General features: G+C 37.8%; 1 protein-coding gene across 4 annotated transcripts in view; it reads right to left on the minus strand.

Annotated features, from left to right (window-relative positions):
* Positions 1 to 6,588: 6,588 nt before the first annotated feature.
* The window catches only part of LOC149840942 (vacuolar protein sorting-associated protein 26A-like), a 59,847-nt gene continuing 49,170 nt past the window's right edge, over positions 6,589 to 17,265 (minus strand). For 3 of the 4 annotated variants that reach the window (XM_090003490.1, XM_090003487.1, XM_090003488.1), the window contains 4 exons: positions 9,416 to 9,460; positions 8,798 to 8,853; positions 8,537 to 8,712; positions 6,589 to 7,048 (listed from right to left, as the gene is read on the minus strand). In XM_090003490.1, coding sequence (XP_089859616.1) covers positions 6,870 to 7,048; positions 8,537 to 8,712; positions 8,798 to 8,853; positions 9,416 to 9,460 — 456 coding nt within the window. In that variant the 3' untranslated portion in view covers positions 6,589 to 6,869. The remainder of the gene's footprint in view (positions 7,049 to 8,536; positions 8,713 to 8,797; positions 8,854 to 9,415; positions 9,461 to 17,265) is intronic. The other variant, XM_090003489.1, reaches the window with a different exon arrangement.

Consider the following 17,265-nt stretch of genomic DNA (forward strand, 5'->3'; position numbering starts at 1 on the left):
CGCCCTTCATCGAGATTCCTCTGCTGTGTCGGAGTTGGGCGACGGCAGTCGCGACGGTCGACATTGTCAAGCAGGATAGTCCGATGAGCCTTACTGCGGCGAGCATGAGGCTCGGCTTCATCGACCAGCGGGAGCACGAGGCTCGGTTTAAATCGAACATCAGTTTAAATTTTGAACGAAGGAGAGAGGGAAAATTTTGCGCCTTAGGTGGGACGGTTTAAATCGAAAATTAGCGAGGGAATTTTTTCGTCGCTAATCCGTCGCGAATTAGCGACGGAAAAATTCCCTCGCTAATTCCATCACTAATTTCCTACAGTTTTGCAGTGAAAAATTTTTGTCGGCGATCTGTCGATAATTAGCGATGGATTTGAGACGGAATTTATACCGTCGCTAATTTCAAAAAAAAATCAAAGATTGGCGACGGATAATGTTCTTTCGCTAAGTCCGTCGCTAATTTGCGACGGAAAAAATCCATCGCAAAGATCCGTCACTAATAAGGGTTTTTCTTGTAGTGAATTGACTAGGCTAACGCTATATGGTTTATTCGAGGAGTCCTTCAGGATGCTTCCCGCTTATTGTCATCATTTGATGATGAATAACCTTGAATCAATAATGTTCATTGAGATTGATACAGACAGTAGAATTAAGTATTTGTTCTTATCCTTTCGGACATGAATCGATGGGTTTGTCAAAGGATGTCCTCTACTTTTTATAGTAGATGGACACCTTTATAAAAAGAAAATATATGGGTATTTTGTTGTTTGTCCATTCTATTGATGTTTCTGGTGATATGTTTCTTGTAGCATTTGGAGTGGTGGATAAAGAGTGGAAGAGGTCATAGAAATGGTTTTGGAGACATATGAAGAATCAAATAGATATCTACGATGATGATAAACTCAAACTTAAACAACAGATAGTTAACTCATATATGCACAAAGGGCTTCTGCATGTTGTTCCTCGCACATGGTATAACTATCATTATGGATATTGCATGAAGTACCTGACTGATAACTTTTTAAAGAAATTTGGTATACCAATTAGTGCATACTGGTGAAGCGTCACAAAGCACGCATGAGACGACAATGTCATTTTTCTATTTCAAAGATTCATGAGCAAAGTAAAAAAGTATATGGATATATTGCTAATAAGGTAAAACTGATACATTGGGCTAACATTCATTTTCTCACTAGAAGGTACGGGTGCTTAACCTCTAATATAGCAGAGTGTTTTAATTCATGGATTATTTTCATACGTGACAAACCATTAATCTCACTTATTGAGAAGCTTCGTCTAATGTTGATGAAACTTTATAAGAAAATGACTAACATAGAAAAATTGATTGGCATTATGGTGCCTGATGTAATTATAAAGATTCAAGAGCATCATATAGAAGCACAAAAATTATGCGTACAAGTATTGCATTGCCTCCACCATCATTACAAAGCTCATGATTGGCAACACGACTACAGTGTTGACCTTAAGGGTATCAAATTCTCTTGTGAAGAGTAGTAGGTTAGCATAATTCCTTGCGATTATACCATCACATGCATTTTGTATGAAGGCAATCTTTCAGATGATTATTGCGACAAGTTCTATATAGTTGAATCGTATTAAGCTGGATATGGTACTTATCCATTTCATTCCATGGTCGATAATGTCCAATACATTTCTTCTTTGAGCCTTATTCCCGTCTTACCACTAGCTCCAATTAAAAAAGTAGGCTACCTAAAGTGAAGAGACAGATAGCAGAACATAAGGAGTTGGTGCCATGCAAGTACAATGTATGTCACAAGCTTGGCCACAATAGGTGAAAATACGATTAGGAAAAAATGTGTGAGTATTCAATGCATTTTGAATGTAATCTATGACATGCTTCTTTTTAGTTTGCATAATGTTTTTTCAATTAAATGCTTCATTTTCTATTGTCTATTATTTAAATCATAGGCACCTCACGATGTCTAAATGCGGTGCAAGCAAAGGAGTCAACAACCAATCACCCAACACAATTATGATGGTTGAGACTTAAGAGGATGTTTCGATGAAGCCAAAATATAGTGTAGTTTTACTGTTTTTTGAAGAAACTTTGTTGGTCAGTGAAGTATATTACAAGTTTTTTTAGGTGTGGATTGTTTATCTATGATATTTGTTGCATGTTTACTGAGTGACCTTTTTTTAGGATCATATAACTGTAGTTAGGCATCCTCATCTACTATGTCACTCCTTGTGAGGTCTCTCACATGTACAACCACATCCTCACGATCCTCATCTACCATGTCTACGTAGGGAAACCACGTTACCTAAAATATAACAAATATCATGAATACCTCCAACAAAATAATGAACACCTCCAACAAATTATTTGAAAAAAACTTACATGTATTTCAATGATGTTCTGTAATTGTGTTATGCAAGATGCCCTATTGATATTAGAACTCAACATCTTCAATCATTTTTATCCTCTTTGACATGTGTATGTCGTCATATTGCAGCATGTGAAAAATCAGAAAAAAAGTTGTCTCAAGTGCCTTCCAATGGATATGTGCTCTCATATCCAAACTAGTAAGAATCAACACGAGAATTAGTACCACATCAACAATTTATAGATAATGAATGCAAATAGATATCAAATAGAAAACATGAAAGAATGAATACTTCTAACAAAACCAACGTTCTGCAATATTTTTTCTGTCCGTCTTGAATTAGACAAACATGCATACATGTGTGCAAGAATGACAACTCCCCATGCATATTCATCGACGAAAGTCAATGGTTACAACAATTCCAAGTATTCTTTTCACCCGAGTTGATGAATAAGCATCCACCAAAAAAGTAGAGCAAGAATGCATTGATGTTGTTATGTGGATTCTTTATGCCCTTTCATCTAAAAGTCTACAACTTCTCACCAGAACTCTTTGTCAATATGGGGTCATAGTGGTTCCTCAGCTATGATAACTTGACCTCAACACTGTAACATGCATCATCGTCTGCATCTATAAGAACACGACCCAAATCCTTGAATTTTCTCCACCAACGTCTAGTCACTAGCTTCTCATGAGACTTCAATTTGGTGATTTGTGTCACGTTCTCCAACGTAATCGACATCTCAATGTCTTTGAAGTTGAATGTGTTTGATGACAGACTCCAAAACTGCACAATAGAATCTACAAGGCTATTGTCGATGTTTCATGGCATAATCTCTAAGAATTTTTGGAAATGCATATGATCCAAGAAATCCTTATTGGACTCCATCAGTGCACGCGGGGTGGTGGAGGCTAATGTGGTTGTTGTACTCACATATACATATTCAGTAGAGTGTACTTTATACCCAGAAGAATCGGTGCACGCGGGGTGGTGGAGGCTAATGTGGTTGTTGTACTCACATATACATATTCAGTAGTTATAACATTTTTACTGATTGAAATGCAAGTACACACACACAAATAAACAAATGGCTATGAATAGCATGCATGATGCATATACACAAACTAGTGATAATTATATGAAGTGAAGAATAAACATGATTTAGTGGATTAAAAACATATAGATTATCTAATCAACAAAAAAATTAAAGAATATGAAATCATTGTTCATCTATGCTTACACACACATAAACATCAAGTGGTAGTTATACATAACAATTTTAACGGATATTGAATATAAAATTGACAATGAATATATAAAATAAATGTAGAAAAGTATTTGTCCTTCAATACTAGACATTGTTTGCTATTGCGACCTCCTACTCGAAGCATGCACTCTCGTCAAAGGAGGGAGAGGAGGAACCTCTTATGCACTATGTAGCCCAACATGACTCTCATCTACCTTCGGGCCTTCACTCTCCTCTACTAAGCTTATAATCATATCTACTACTTGAGGACCCTCCACAATTGCCCCAACCCCAGCCTCACTCTCCTCCACATATGGGCTCCTACTCTCCTTCAATTCATGCACAACCAGAAAAAATGTCTTCATCTCCATCTCGCCACTACCACTACAAGTGGCCACATCTCTATCTTGTTCAAGTCGGGTATTGAGGTTGGAAACAACCTCACCACGAGCCAATAGCTTAAACTCTTTTACCAATGTGTCCCCATCCTTCGATTCTTTCAGGATGAGAGACAAATATTTGGCTACAATATCATCAAGTTTTCTTGCAGAATCAACAAGACTTATGTGTCGGTCTAAAAATTTTAGCAATTGATTTGTTAGAAGTGTATACAACTGCTTGGATGAACGCAAATTTTTATATTGCAGATCATTGAGACTATATTTTTGGTGTTAGAGCAGTATCCCTCTCTATCAGAGTGGCAAGCCTATTGTATGTGTCAAAAAGTGTCTCATGAAACACCATGTAATCGTCAAATCCTAAAGGCCCCTTAGGCTCATGCTTAGTGTTATTTTTCTCCTTTGTGATGATGGGTATAAATTGTCTTTTTTCTCTTCTTTGGTACCATCTCGTAATAAAAAACTTAATTTCTACGACAACAAGAGGAGTACGATCATAATTCAAATAAGCGTCAGAGAAAGAATTTTCTATATTTAAAGTGCAGAAACAAAAACAACATACAAGCAGTGTTTCCAAGTATAAACAAAATCGAAGAAACTCACATGCAATGTTCTACACACCGCCATCAACTAAAACTCATGCAATTGTCCAAAAAACCGAAAAAAACTTATTAAACTAGATAATATACATGTAAAAACAAGTCAGCCAAGGGACATAACTAACACATACAACCAATTTCACACAAAAATTGTTTTTACCAAAAAAACAACAGTGGAAAACTATTCACTCAAAAACTTAGTCATTTGTAACCTTATAGAAAAAAACTCGGTTAAGGGACACCAATGAAATCACTATCGATGGTTTTAGCAGAATATTCGGAGGAGATTCACTAGAAAAATCGCCAAAGGGGGGTCAAAATTCAGGGTTTTCCGCTATTGGTGAACGTTGTTGATGAACCTCATCAATGAGGGATTTTCTCAAAGTTGCCACCCACCAAAATATTCATCTGAATGTCACGAGAAGATCACCAGAAGGATTGAGGGCCACCAGTTAGGGACCACAAGAACCCTAAGGTTGCAAAATAGGGCATCCTTATATAAAAAAGAGTTGAGAAACGAAGCATCATTTATATGAGAAGGAATTTTGCAAAAAAAAAAAAACAATACCACTGTAATGCGAATAAAAAAATTTACAATATCGAACTTTCACAAACTTTTCAGAATTTCGCAATACGTCATTCAATACTCTTTCAAAATTTCACAAATTACAAACTTCTGCAACACTTAAAGGTGAAGACGGTATGTGAGATAGAATTTAGCAAAAAAAAGTTGGCAATATTGATGCAATGCAAATGAAAAAATTTGCAATATCAAACTTTCATAACTTTTTTGCAATTTCACAATACATCGCGAGATACTCTTTCAAATTTTCATAAATTACGAAGTTGCACAACACTTAAAGATAAAAGACGGTATATGAGACAAATTTTGCAAGAAAAAGGAATTTTGCAATACCAGTATGATATAAATAAGAAAATTTGTAATATCAAACTTTCGCAAAAATTTTATAATTCTGCGATATATCATGCGATACACTTTCAAAATTTTGCAAATTATGAACTTCAACAATACTTAAAGGTATTTTAGCAATACCATGTGCGATACTCATTGCAATTTCACAATATCAGACTTCCATAAATATTTCAAAACTTCATAAGACTTTATGCAAAATTTCGTAAGGTACAAACTTTTGCACTTAAAGAGATTTTACGTACCTTACAATACTGGTCCACAATTTTGCAATTATCAAACTTTCACAAATTTTATTATTTTTGCAGGTGATAACGCGAAACTTATCATGAGTTTCACAAATTTTTTGAAATTTCGCAATCTTTTTCAGAATATTGCAACCTTTGATACAATTTTGTTTAACAAGTTTTGTGAGTGTATTATTTTAACATCATGATGCACAAAAATCAAAAAATCACATTTTGCAAGGCTTAAAGGCATCCAAAAAAATTGAGAACCTGTGATATTGTCCATTTGGCAGAGTTGGTAAATTATAGAGTATTTTTGAAACCTTATAAAAACATATTCATGCATCCTAATCAAATGCTCCAAAAAGATAATGTTATAAAAACAAGCATATAGATCACATGTGTATTGAAAAAACACCAAAAATTCAATAACATGTTTTATTTAGCATTGTGCCCATTTTGTATATATATATATATATAGTCACTAGAATATGAGAACTAATGTGTGAATGGCCATTTTCATAGATTTTTTTGTTCTTTCTCTTGAATCTATCCATACTGGTTTTATAAGAACCCGCTCTTGAATCATCCGATTTTGATGCATAAACGAGATTTTTTCAAGGCTTAAAAATCAATGGCTCATAATCATCATAAATATTCAAGCATTAAAAAAACACATTTTTCATAAAAAAATACACGATCCAACTGTTGATTCCTAGCAAATTTACCATGACAATCACATCCACATAGTTGGATTTACAAAAGGAACGTTGGAAATGGCCATATTTCTAACAAAACCAACATGCCTGCACTCATAAGGCAGATGGAAAGGAAGAAAATAAAAAAATATATACAAAACGCAGAGACGGAATTCATGTACACGTTTATTATCTCTTCACATGATACAGAGGATCAAAACAAAAGTTTCAACAACTGGAAAATGCAAACTGGCAATAACAAGGTCACAATCTCCAATTGCTTCTGCAAAACTGAAGTTCAAGAGTAGAACAAACATGTTGCTATGAGGAACAGCCAATCAAAACAAATTACACAACTCCCATCCAATAGCCATATGAAATCGCATAGATGAACCAAACGGTTATGTGATCAAGAAGTCTCCAGAAGCCGGTAAACTGTAATTTCCTGCTGCTTAAAGTACCTTCTATCTTCTTCATCCACAAGAACAAGGTTCAGGTAATATTTCACACTAAACTTGTTATTTATGTTCCGGTATGTGGGTGTCAGCTCGTATGGGCTCAAAAACAGCCTAATTGGAATGGATTCCCCTGTCAAGTATATATCATTTAACTTGAGAATAGCATAATCAGAAACAATGTAAGGAGAAAATTCCTGAACCACAAAAGTCCAAAAAAGTGCATGATAAGATTAGCAATGGTGTTTATCCAAGACACTGCTGAATATTTCATCAGTTTATTCTTGGTAAACAATTCTAAAAGTGCAAGACCAATCATTGAATCCTAACATGAATTTATATAAATCACATGCTTATGATTATAAGTTTGCCCCATTTTCCTTAAGGATGCATTCATTACAGGGAGAAAAAATTTGTTAGGCGGTTAAAATTTCTCCATAAACCATGGAGCCAACAACTTCCTCCAACTCCCCACAAACATGAGGAATGTTCCTCTTGGACAACGTTGCCAATTTGGACTTTTTCTGGAAACCATGACGGGCCTCCTGAGCTCCAGCCCTTTTCTCTGTAAAGCATGTCTCTTTTGCACATTTTCCAGAATATATTTTATGCTTTTAAGTCAAAACAAGTAAAATAATGTTCTATGACAAATTTACCTGGATAAACTTGTCAAGTGTTGGGCAACAAAATGGCCCCCAAGCATATGTAGAATTTTCAGGTGTCCGATGCTGTTCTCTATGAGAAGGTTTATCCGTTTGTCTCAAGTCTCAAGTCCCATCTTTTATATGAGCTAATTATGTTGTTACTGGGTCAACTATAGGGCAGTGATTCAAATCCCTGCCCCTCAGGCACCAAAATTGTCAGGGTGCATTTGAATACCCCGGTTCTCCAGCAGGGTGTTAGCCCCAGCAGATCCCGGATGGGTAATACTCCATTTGATATTTTTGCAATAGTGGTCAAACCACTATGAAACTATTGCTCCATCACCCTAATGAACAAAATCAACAAATGCTTTCAGTCAAGCCTGGTCAAAAGGACATCAAAATTCATCTAAGTGGTCAAAATATCATTATTTGTTCAGCATTTCCAAAGCCAATATGAAAGCCCGCTTAAGTGAGTCGCATCTAAACTGCACTGAAGGCATCCTATTGTATCTACGACCACAACTAGTAGCATTACTACGCAGCAATATGCTAAAGAACTGGAAACAAGTACTTAGATACAGCTTAGAAATGTATAATTCATCATGGACCATGTTTTTATCTGATGCACCATGCTTCTGATATATGATAAAGCAGATTCTAACCCCAAATAAGACCAAGTAATGAAGCTCTTAGAAACAAAGACTATCAATTGCCATATTTGATGCTCACATCGGTTTGCAAGCTCCAACATCTATGGCTAGTTTCCCATGCAAAGGAATAAATAAGAAAACATGAATATACAGCCCAGTCACATAGAGGTATCATGCAGATTTTAGATGGCATCCACCATGAACCTCTGACACCTAGACGAGTTTGCTTCAAATGATTATGCAGCTGAAAAATGGAAAACACATTACAAGGAATAAACTATGGTAACTAAAAGGGTACTGTCAACAGAGATACCATTGTCAGCATACCTCTGACAGGAGCACCATCCATCAACTCAAATTTTGCAAGGGTTTCTGTTTCAACATATGTATTAGGGCCAGAACCAGTTGATTCTCGGCGTCTGATCTCAAGTTCCATGTTCTTAATCTTGATTCTCACAAGAAGAAAATATATTTTGCCAATGATAACATCCTTAAGGTGATACCTGTATGCAGCAAAAAATCCTGTGCTCAACTCTGCCCATATATAAAATTTCAGTTTGTATTTAGAAAGAAAATAACGGAACTTACTTGCTTTTACTATATTCAAACTCAATGTGAAGACAATCCTCGATTCCAACCTCCATCTGGATAAGTAAAAAAATAGAACTGATCAGATAAATGATCAATTACAGGATCAGCATGGCAAGACAGTTGCTGTTTAGGCAGATGATTCACTATGCTCTTGTGAAGCAACAAGATTTTATTTAGATTTGTGAATCTTTCCAAAATCCTCAATGATACATTATTTCATTTTAGAAACAAGGACACTTTGTGCCTACAAATCACTCTCAGCAAGAATAAGGGCACGTTTGCTTTGGTCACAGGTTAGATGAGCCATCACACTTCAGAAAGTTGAAGCTTGAGAAAGTTGGTCACAGGGTTAGTCTTGTGACCGACTTTGTCAAGTTTCAAGGGAGGAGCATTCTCAAGTGAGAATTACAATCACAACTTGCACTTTCTAATGTTTGTAAGACTTGACAAAGTTCCTGATTGTGATTTGTGGTTACAGGATCATGAAAACAATCTAATTTTCACAAGGCATTACAAGTGTCCCATAAAAGGGAATTGACTAACCAGGATAATAAAAAACAGTATCTTCTCTCAAAGTTTCTAATAGATTAAACCATAAATACCATCAATACAGACCTTGATACTGTTATTGATTGGTGGAAGTGGAGTATAGTTACGGACCTGAAAATACAGAAAGCAATTGAAATTTCAGATACAAAGGGAAGCATATATTTACAACAATTTTAGTCGGCAAATCTGAGTGGCATTCAACAATCATGGCTTGCATGTTTGCTAGCTCATGTAATTCACCAAAGTGGGGAGCGGAGCGGCTCTTTCAATGATGGAGGGGCTCACGAAGCAAGAGTTCAGGGCAGCCCAGGCCAATCTCTTGTAGTTTTTTCATCATCCAATTGCTCTAGCATCAATGTTTCGAAATATCAAAATGTGACCAAAGAATCAATTAAAGAAAAAGAGGATCCCCTGATTACAATTCTGAATTTGTTGGGTCCCTTAGGTATTGCACCTGCCTTTTCAACCAAACCTCAACATTTGGTTCCGCTATCATGCCTATCCCAAGCGGACTGACCTAAGGTGCAACATGTATCGAGCAATGGACCGGAGGCACTCTACTGAGTGGAAATAGATATTGTTATGTTTGGGTGGGATGACCTTGAAAATGCGTGACGTCCCATACGGGCACTAAACACAACAATGAAGAAATGCTAACCCAGTCTTTCTGCTCATTTCCGAGCAGCAGTCCCATTCTAATATGCAGTATTTTTGGTGGACCCACCTGAATACAGGCCCCCTCAATGAGTTCGAGGAGGGCATGTATACTTCTTGATTGGATGGAAAGGAGCCTTCTGTGATATTAACAGGTCTCTTGCATAACGGCGAGGATCGCCTGTGACATAGGAAGTATTTTTTATTTACTAAAGTTATCTATGAATCTGCTCTTCTGTACTGTATATATTTTTCGATAATAATATTTTCTTCTAAACTTATTGTTATTCTTATGTTAGTTCAATGTTTTGACTTGACTAGTTCCCAGTGGCTGTCACGGTTCCCAAGTCCCGCCAGAAAGACTAACAAGGTTCTCCTTACCAAGGAAGGATAGATTTGTTTAGTCAGCTCAAGCCAATGAGATATTCCATTGCCTCAAGCAATCCATATGTGAAGTGCCCATTTTAGCACTACCAAACTTCGCAACGCCTGAATGGATGCTCCATTAGAAACTGCCCCATCTTATGATGGAAGGAGTGAAACGACCAATAGCCTTATGATATTGCAGTGGATTGATTTTAGATGTTGGAACGGGCCAGGAAGGCTGGATGGAGGTATCTTGCGGTTGGAAACGTGTTCACGGTGGAGTGACCGACATTAACACTATATGGTGATACTGGGTCCATAGTGGAGGAAGGCCTTATCATGGTGCTAGTAATGCCTGCACCAGTGTCTATCAAGACCCTCTTGATTTTGTGGTGGTCTACAAAGGCCTCTACATACAAGGACCGGGGGATAGCGAATGTTAGGCAAAGAATGATGACCAAAGGTAGACAACTGTACAAACCAAAAGCCAAAGGGAATCAGATGGGAAACAAATTGAGGAATTAAATGAAAAGCAAAAAGGGAATTGATTGTGGAATGAATGTATATTATGTTTCTTCAACTAAAGCACATCGTTCACAGATTTGTTGAGATATAAAAAGTCAAAAACATGAAAACATTAAAGAAAATAGTATATGCAACCAGTGTTGTAACGTACCGTATCGTAACTTTGGGACAAACCAATACAATACACAGTCATATTGCGATACGAGTGTGTATCGTATATGTATTGGGTGTATCGTACGATACACCCATGTATCGATCCATATCGTACAATACAGGGTGTATCATATGATACACCTTCGCTGTGCTTTATAAAAACCGAAAGTTACTTTTTTACTTTTTGAGTTTTAAATACCTCATGAGGGTCGACTCCCTCATTTGTGTAGAGGCCATTAGAGGGGAACCCAAGCACCTTATAAGCCGTGAGAGCGATTTGGAGGTTGATCCGTGCGCAAGGGAGGCTTTTGTGATTTTTTCAAGTAAGAGTGTATTTGGTAACGAATGTTGCGGTTGTCAACATTTATGCTGCTAGGACTTAAGTTTGTTAAGTGTGTGTAAGCTTGTTGTCAAATATTTTTATTTGATGGTTAATTGGTTATGTTTTATTTTAGACCTTTCGATGTCATCTTTGTTAGTTTTGGATCATGGATCCGAACCGCACCACATTCCAAGGATCCATCTTGGGATGCGTGGGCGGTGGCATGTTTGTAATTTGTTTTTACTTCTTGTGTAATGTCATACTATGTACAACACTTATAAATAATAAGTAAAAGAGGGAAACCCTATTTGCCGCCGACCCCACTCTTCTCTCTCTTCTCTCTTTAACTCATCTCTAACCCTTGCAGGTGGATATTTTTGACATGGTATCAGAGCACAGGCGCGGAAATCAATCATCTAGAAGGCCTCTAAAGACCAACACCTGCTGCTAAAGGACGTAGGTTTATTTCTGTCCCTTCTTCCTAAATCAGTTTTTGCTTATTTCCTCCTTTTTCTTAATCCTCTTTCACGTCATTCCAGTTTTTCTTTTTGGTTCTTCTGGTACCCATATTTCTGGTACGCACGTCTTAACATCCCGAGTTTTTGTTTTTTTCCCCAAAATATTTCTGATTCTTTCCCTTTTTCTGGCTGAGTTTTTGTTTTCTCCCCAAAATATTTCTGATTCTTTCCCTTTTTCTGGTTCGCACGTTACTATTCTCTGTGTAACGTGTGTGCTGATATCATTTTCAGCACACAGCAGAATTGCTGCTTCTTTTTTTTTCTGTGTAACGTGTGTGCTGATATCATTTTCAGCACACAGCAGAATTGCTGCTTCTTTTTTTTTCTGTGTAACGTGTGTGCTGGTATCATTTTCAGCCCACAGCAGCATTGTTGTTTTCCTCTTTCGCTGCATAACGTGTGTGCTGATATTATTTTCAGCACACAACATTGTTGTCTCCTCTTCAATACACTGTTAGAACAGTTTTGGCTTCTCATTCTTCATATAATCCATGGATTCCAAGTTGAACCGTAGTTTTCTTACTCACCTCATGACCCACAAGTTATCTCATGATAACAACTTACTTTGGAAACGTCAGATTGTGCCCTTTATTCGCAGTCATGGTCTTTATGGGCATCTAGATGGGCGATCACCCGCCCCATCTACACATATCATGCAAGAAATAACAGGTGAAGATGGGAAGGTGAGTCAACTTCAAACCACCAATCCTGCTTATGACATATGGGTACAACGGGATCAGACATTAGTTGCTTACATAACTTCCACACTTTCTGATCGTGTTTTACAAACTATTTTTGATGATCAATCTGTTGCCGAGTTGTGGAATGGACTAGCTCATTCTTTTTCTCAGGTTTCTGAATCTCGGGCCTTGCAACTCAAGTGGCAATTTCAATTCATGCGAAAAGGAAACAAATCTATTACAGAGTTCATGGGGGATGTCAGGGTTATTACAGATCAGTTAGCTGCCATTGGAAGTCCTGTATCAGATAAGGACATGGTACAACAGGTATTAGGTAGCCTTGGACCTGAATATCGCATGTTTTGCACAGCACTCCAGGTTGTCTCAGTTCTTCCATGTTTTGATGATCTTCAATCTAAGCTTTTACAATATGAGGTCACTTTAAATCAGGAAGACGCGTCAGATGATACTCATCCTGTGATGATGGCACATACGCCTATTCAAACAGGAGCCTTATTTACTCCTCCTCGTCCAAATGGACCAACTATAAACAAAGGAGGATTACTACCTACACCAGCTGGAGGAGGCCTTGGCTCAGGCAGTGTACCACGAGGGGGACGTGTTCCTACTTGTTTTCTATGCAACAAGCGGGGACATGTTAAAGCAAATTGCTGGTACAATCCTCAGAACCGGAACAAAACAGGGAGGCCAGGGCAGAGGGCAACTCAAACGTTTACACGCACTCCTCAGGGACAGGTTCTTCCACAGGACGTACAAAATATCCTTATGACTACTTTCAATCAGATGAACTTGCGTCAAAATGATGATGGTATATGGTATATTGATTCAGGGGCAGCAGCACATGTTACTTCTGATGCAGGTAAATTTTCTCACTTGACTCCTTACACTGGAAATGGCACTATAGTCATAGGAGATGGATCTCACCACTCCATCCCTCACACTAGAAATGTCTCCCTTTCTTTGCCTGAATCTCAATTGCCCTTGTCAAATGTCTTACTCACACTTGCTATTCAAAAGAATATTCTATCTGTGTCTAAATTAGTTGATGAAACAAATTCTTCCGTTCAATTTACTCCTTCTTCGGTTTATCTTAAGGATCTTCACACCAAGAAGATGCTCGCTAAAGGTGAACGGCGCGGGAACATGTACGTCTTTGAAGAATCTCATGTGCCTTTGAAGACGTCGTCTTCCGTAGCCGTGGCTTCTTCAGCTCCTTCCTTTCCAACATTTTTGAGTCGATCCACAGATCATAGTTCTTCATCTAGAGTCTTGAAACTTAATAAGTCAGACTTATGGCATCTTCGTTTGGGTCATTGTAGTCAAGTTTTTCTTGACAAGTTGTCTGCTAAAAGTCTAATACCCGCAGTCAGTTTAGAGTCAAAATGTTCAAGTTGTCATTTATGCAAAAGTCATGTACTTCCTTTTCATAATATCAATAAAAGAGCAACAAAGCCTTTTGAGATTATATGCTCAGATGTTTGGGGTCCTGCGCCCACTGCCTCTCTTTCTGGATCTCGATACTATGTACTCTTTCTTGATTCTTACACTCGATTTAGTTGGATTTACTTCATGAAAAACAAACATGAAGTTTTCAAGTTGTTCAAACAGTTTCATGCACTAGTCCAAAACCAATTCAATACCAATGTTGTATATTTCCAGTGTGATGGGGGGAGAATACATATCCCATGATTTTAGTGAATATTTGAAGGAGCATGGCATTACACGTAACATTTCTTGCCCTCATACCCCTCAACAAAATGGAGTAGCTGAGAGAAAACACAGGCATATTGTTGAGACAGCCTTGAGCATGATGCACACTGTGGGTATTCCCTTCTATCTTTGGACCGAGGCTTTCCATACAGCTGTTTATGTTATCAACAGGTTGCCCATGACCATCCTTGAAGATAATTCTCCATATTTTGTTCTTTATAATTGTCATCCATCATATGAAGAACTACATTCTTTTGGTTGTGTATGTTATATTCACATTAATCATTTATTGAGAAATAAGTTTCAAGACAGAGTTGTACATTGCAAGTTTCTTGGGTATGCATATGACTATAAGGGATACAGGTGTTATGATCCTCATACAGGCAAAATTCGGGTATCTAGAAATGTTGTTTTTGATGATGAAAATTTTGACACTCTGGGTTCGTCTTCCACAGATACACAGGACAGTTATGATCCTTGGCTCAGTGACTCACTTTTATATGACTCGTTGCTTTATGAGGATTCATTTTTATTGACAGACAATGAACCCTATACTTTCGATGTGGAACCGCATATGGAAGACATTCCTCCTACAAAAACATCCTCACGTTTTTCTGGTCTTGTTTATTCTCGTAGAGCTCATCCAGTCAATGATGAGACTCCTCTACGACGTTCCACTCGGATTAGACATCCTATAGATCGCTGGGTAAGTTATAACAATTTCTCTTTGGATTTTCAAACATTTCTAACCAGAGTATCCAAAGAAACAGAACCTTCCTCTTTTCATGATGTTGTACATTCCCGTGCCTGGGTAGAGGCTATGAATGAGGAAATGGAAGCATTGCATGAATGCAATACATGAGAAATTGTACCAAGGCCAGATAATAAGAATGTTGTAGGGTCCAAATGGGTGTACAAGATCAAGCACAAACCGGATGGCAGTGTTGAGCGCTATAAAGCTCGTCTGGTCGCACGAGGCTTCACACAGCAGTATGGGCAGGACTACGATGAAACGTTCAGCCCAGTAGTAAAATTGGGCACCGTCAGGATTATCATTGCATTGGCATTACAACATGGATGGTCACTCAGTCAACTTGATATTAAAAATGTCTTTTTGCATGGTGAACTAAAGGAAGAAGTTTACATGGAGCAGCCACCTGGTTATAGTATGCATGATTCATCCAATTGGGTATATAAACTTCGACGCTCTCTTTATGGCTTGAAACAAGCCTCTCGATCTTGGTTTGAGAGTTTTTCCACGGAGATCCAGCATCATGGGTTCACTAAAAGTGTTCTAGATCATTCATTGTTCATATTCAAAAGTGATTCAGCTATTGTTTGGGTGCTTATATATGTTGATGACATCATTATTACCGGGAGTGATGAGGTTCACATATCTTGGGTTAAGTCTATGCTGATGGCTAAATTCAAGATGAAAGACTTGGGTCCCTTGCGATATTTTTTTGGTGTGGAAGTTGATAGTCGACATGAGACTATTACATTGAGCCAACATAAGTACACCATTGATATTTTACTTGCTACAGGGATGAAGAATTGTAAACCAATTAGCACACCTTGCCTTCTAAATCATAAGCTAAGTGCTAAAGAAGGCACTACTTATCATGATCCTACTTTGTATCGTCGAGTTGTAGGGATGTTACAATACTTAACATTCACTAGGCCTGACATAGCATACTCTGTCAATCAGGCTTCACAGTTTTTGCATGCTCCTACAAACGTACATATGGAAGCAGTAAAAAGGATCCTTCGGTATTTAAAGGGTACGATTGGAGATGGCTTGATGTACACCAAGGACACAACTTATATGTCAGGGCATCGACTATTCACCTACACAGACGCGGACTGGGCGGGTGATCCTGACGAGCGCAAATCAGTTTCGGGGTATTGCATTCTTATCGGCAATAATATTGTAACATGGAGTAGCAAGAAGCAAAAGGCAGTGGCGCGATCTAGTACTGAAGCAGAATATCGTGCAATGGCAGCAGGAACAGCCAATGTTACATGGGTGAGACATCTACTGCAAGAATTACAAGAATCGATCTCGTCCTCTATGCTTCTTTGCGATAATCAGAGTGCTATTAATATTGCCTTCAATCTCATCCTTCATTGTCGCACGAAGCATATCGAGATCGATCAACATTTTGTTAGGCAAAAGGTGGAAGAAAAAGAAATTGAACCTGCATATGTTCGGTGAGATATGCAAGTTGCTGACATCTTTACCAAGGGATTATCCACTCATCAGTTTTGGGCACTCAAAGGCAAGTTGAGCATGATCAAAGACCATACTCAACTTAAGGGAGGCTGTTAGTTTTGGATCATGGATCCGAACCGCACCACATTCCAAGGATCCATCTTGGGATGCGTGGGCGGTGGCATGTTTGTAATTTTTTTTACTTCTTGTGTAATGTCATACTATGTACAACACTTATAAATAATAAGTAAAAGAGGGAAACCCTATTTGCCGCCAACCCCTCTCTTCTCTCTCTTCTCTCTCTTCTCTCTTTACCTCATCTCTAACCCTTGCAGGTGGATATTTCTGACAGTCTTCACGTTCATCTTATAGAGATAATCCTACATGGCGATACTGCAAAAACATGGATGATAATATACCACAACCAGGGTCATCATTGAGATGTTTGTTTTGTGGTGGTATTGTTAGAGGTGAACTGCATAGATTTAAGCAACATATTGCAAGTCTTCGTCAAAATGTACATTCATGTAATTATCCATCTATTCTTGCCACTTTTCATGTTGAAGTTATTGATAAACTAGAAGAAATTCAAAGAAGAATTTTGCAAAAATGTGAAGGACTTCCAACCATTGTTCTAGATTCTAAAGATGATGATGATGGCCCACTTGCCAAAAAAATGACCGAAGATAAAGACATCATCGCGCTACATTTGGATGCAATACTGAAGAATTATTGTCCTAATGTTTGGAAAATGT

Source organism: Nuphar pumila, chromosome 4 (assembly GCF_984573655.1).
Source record: "Nuphar pumila chromosome 4, dmNupPumi1.hap1.1, whole genome shotgun sequence".
Taxonomy (NCBI): Eukaryota; Viridiplantae; Streptophyta; class Magnoliopsida; order Nymphaeales; family Nymphaeaceae; genus Nuphar; species Nuphar pumila.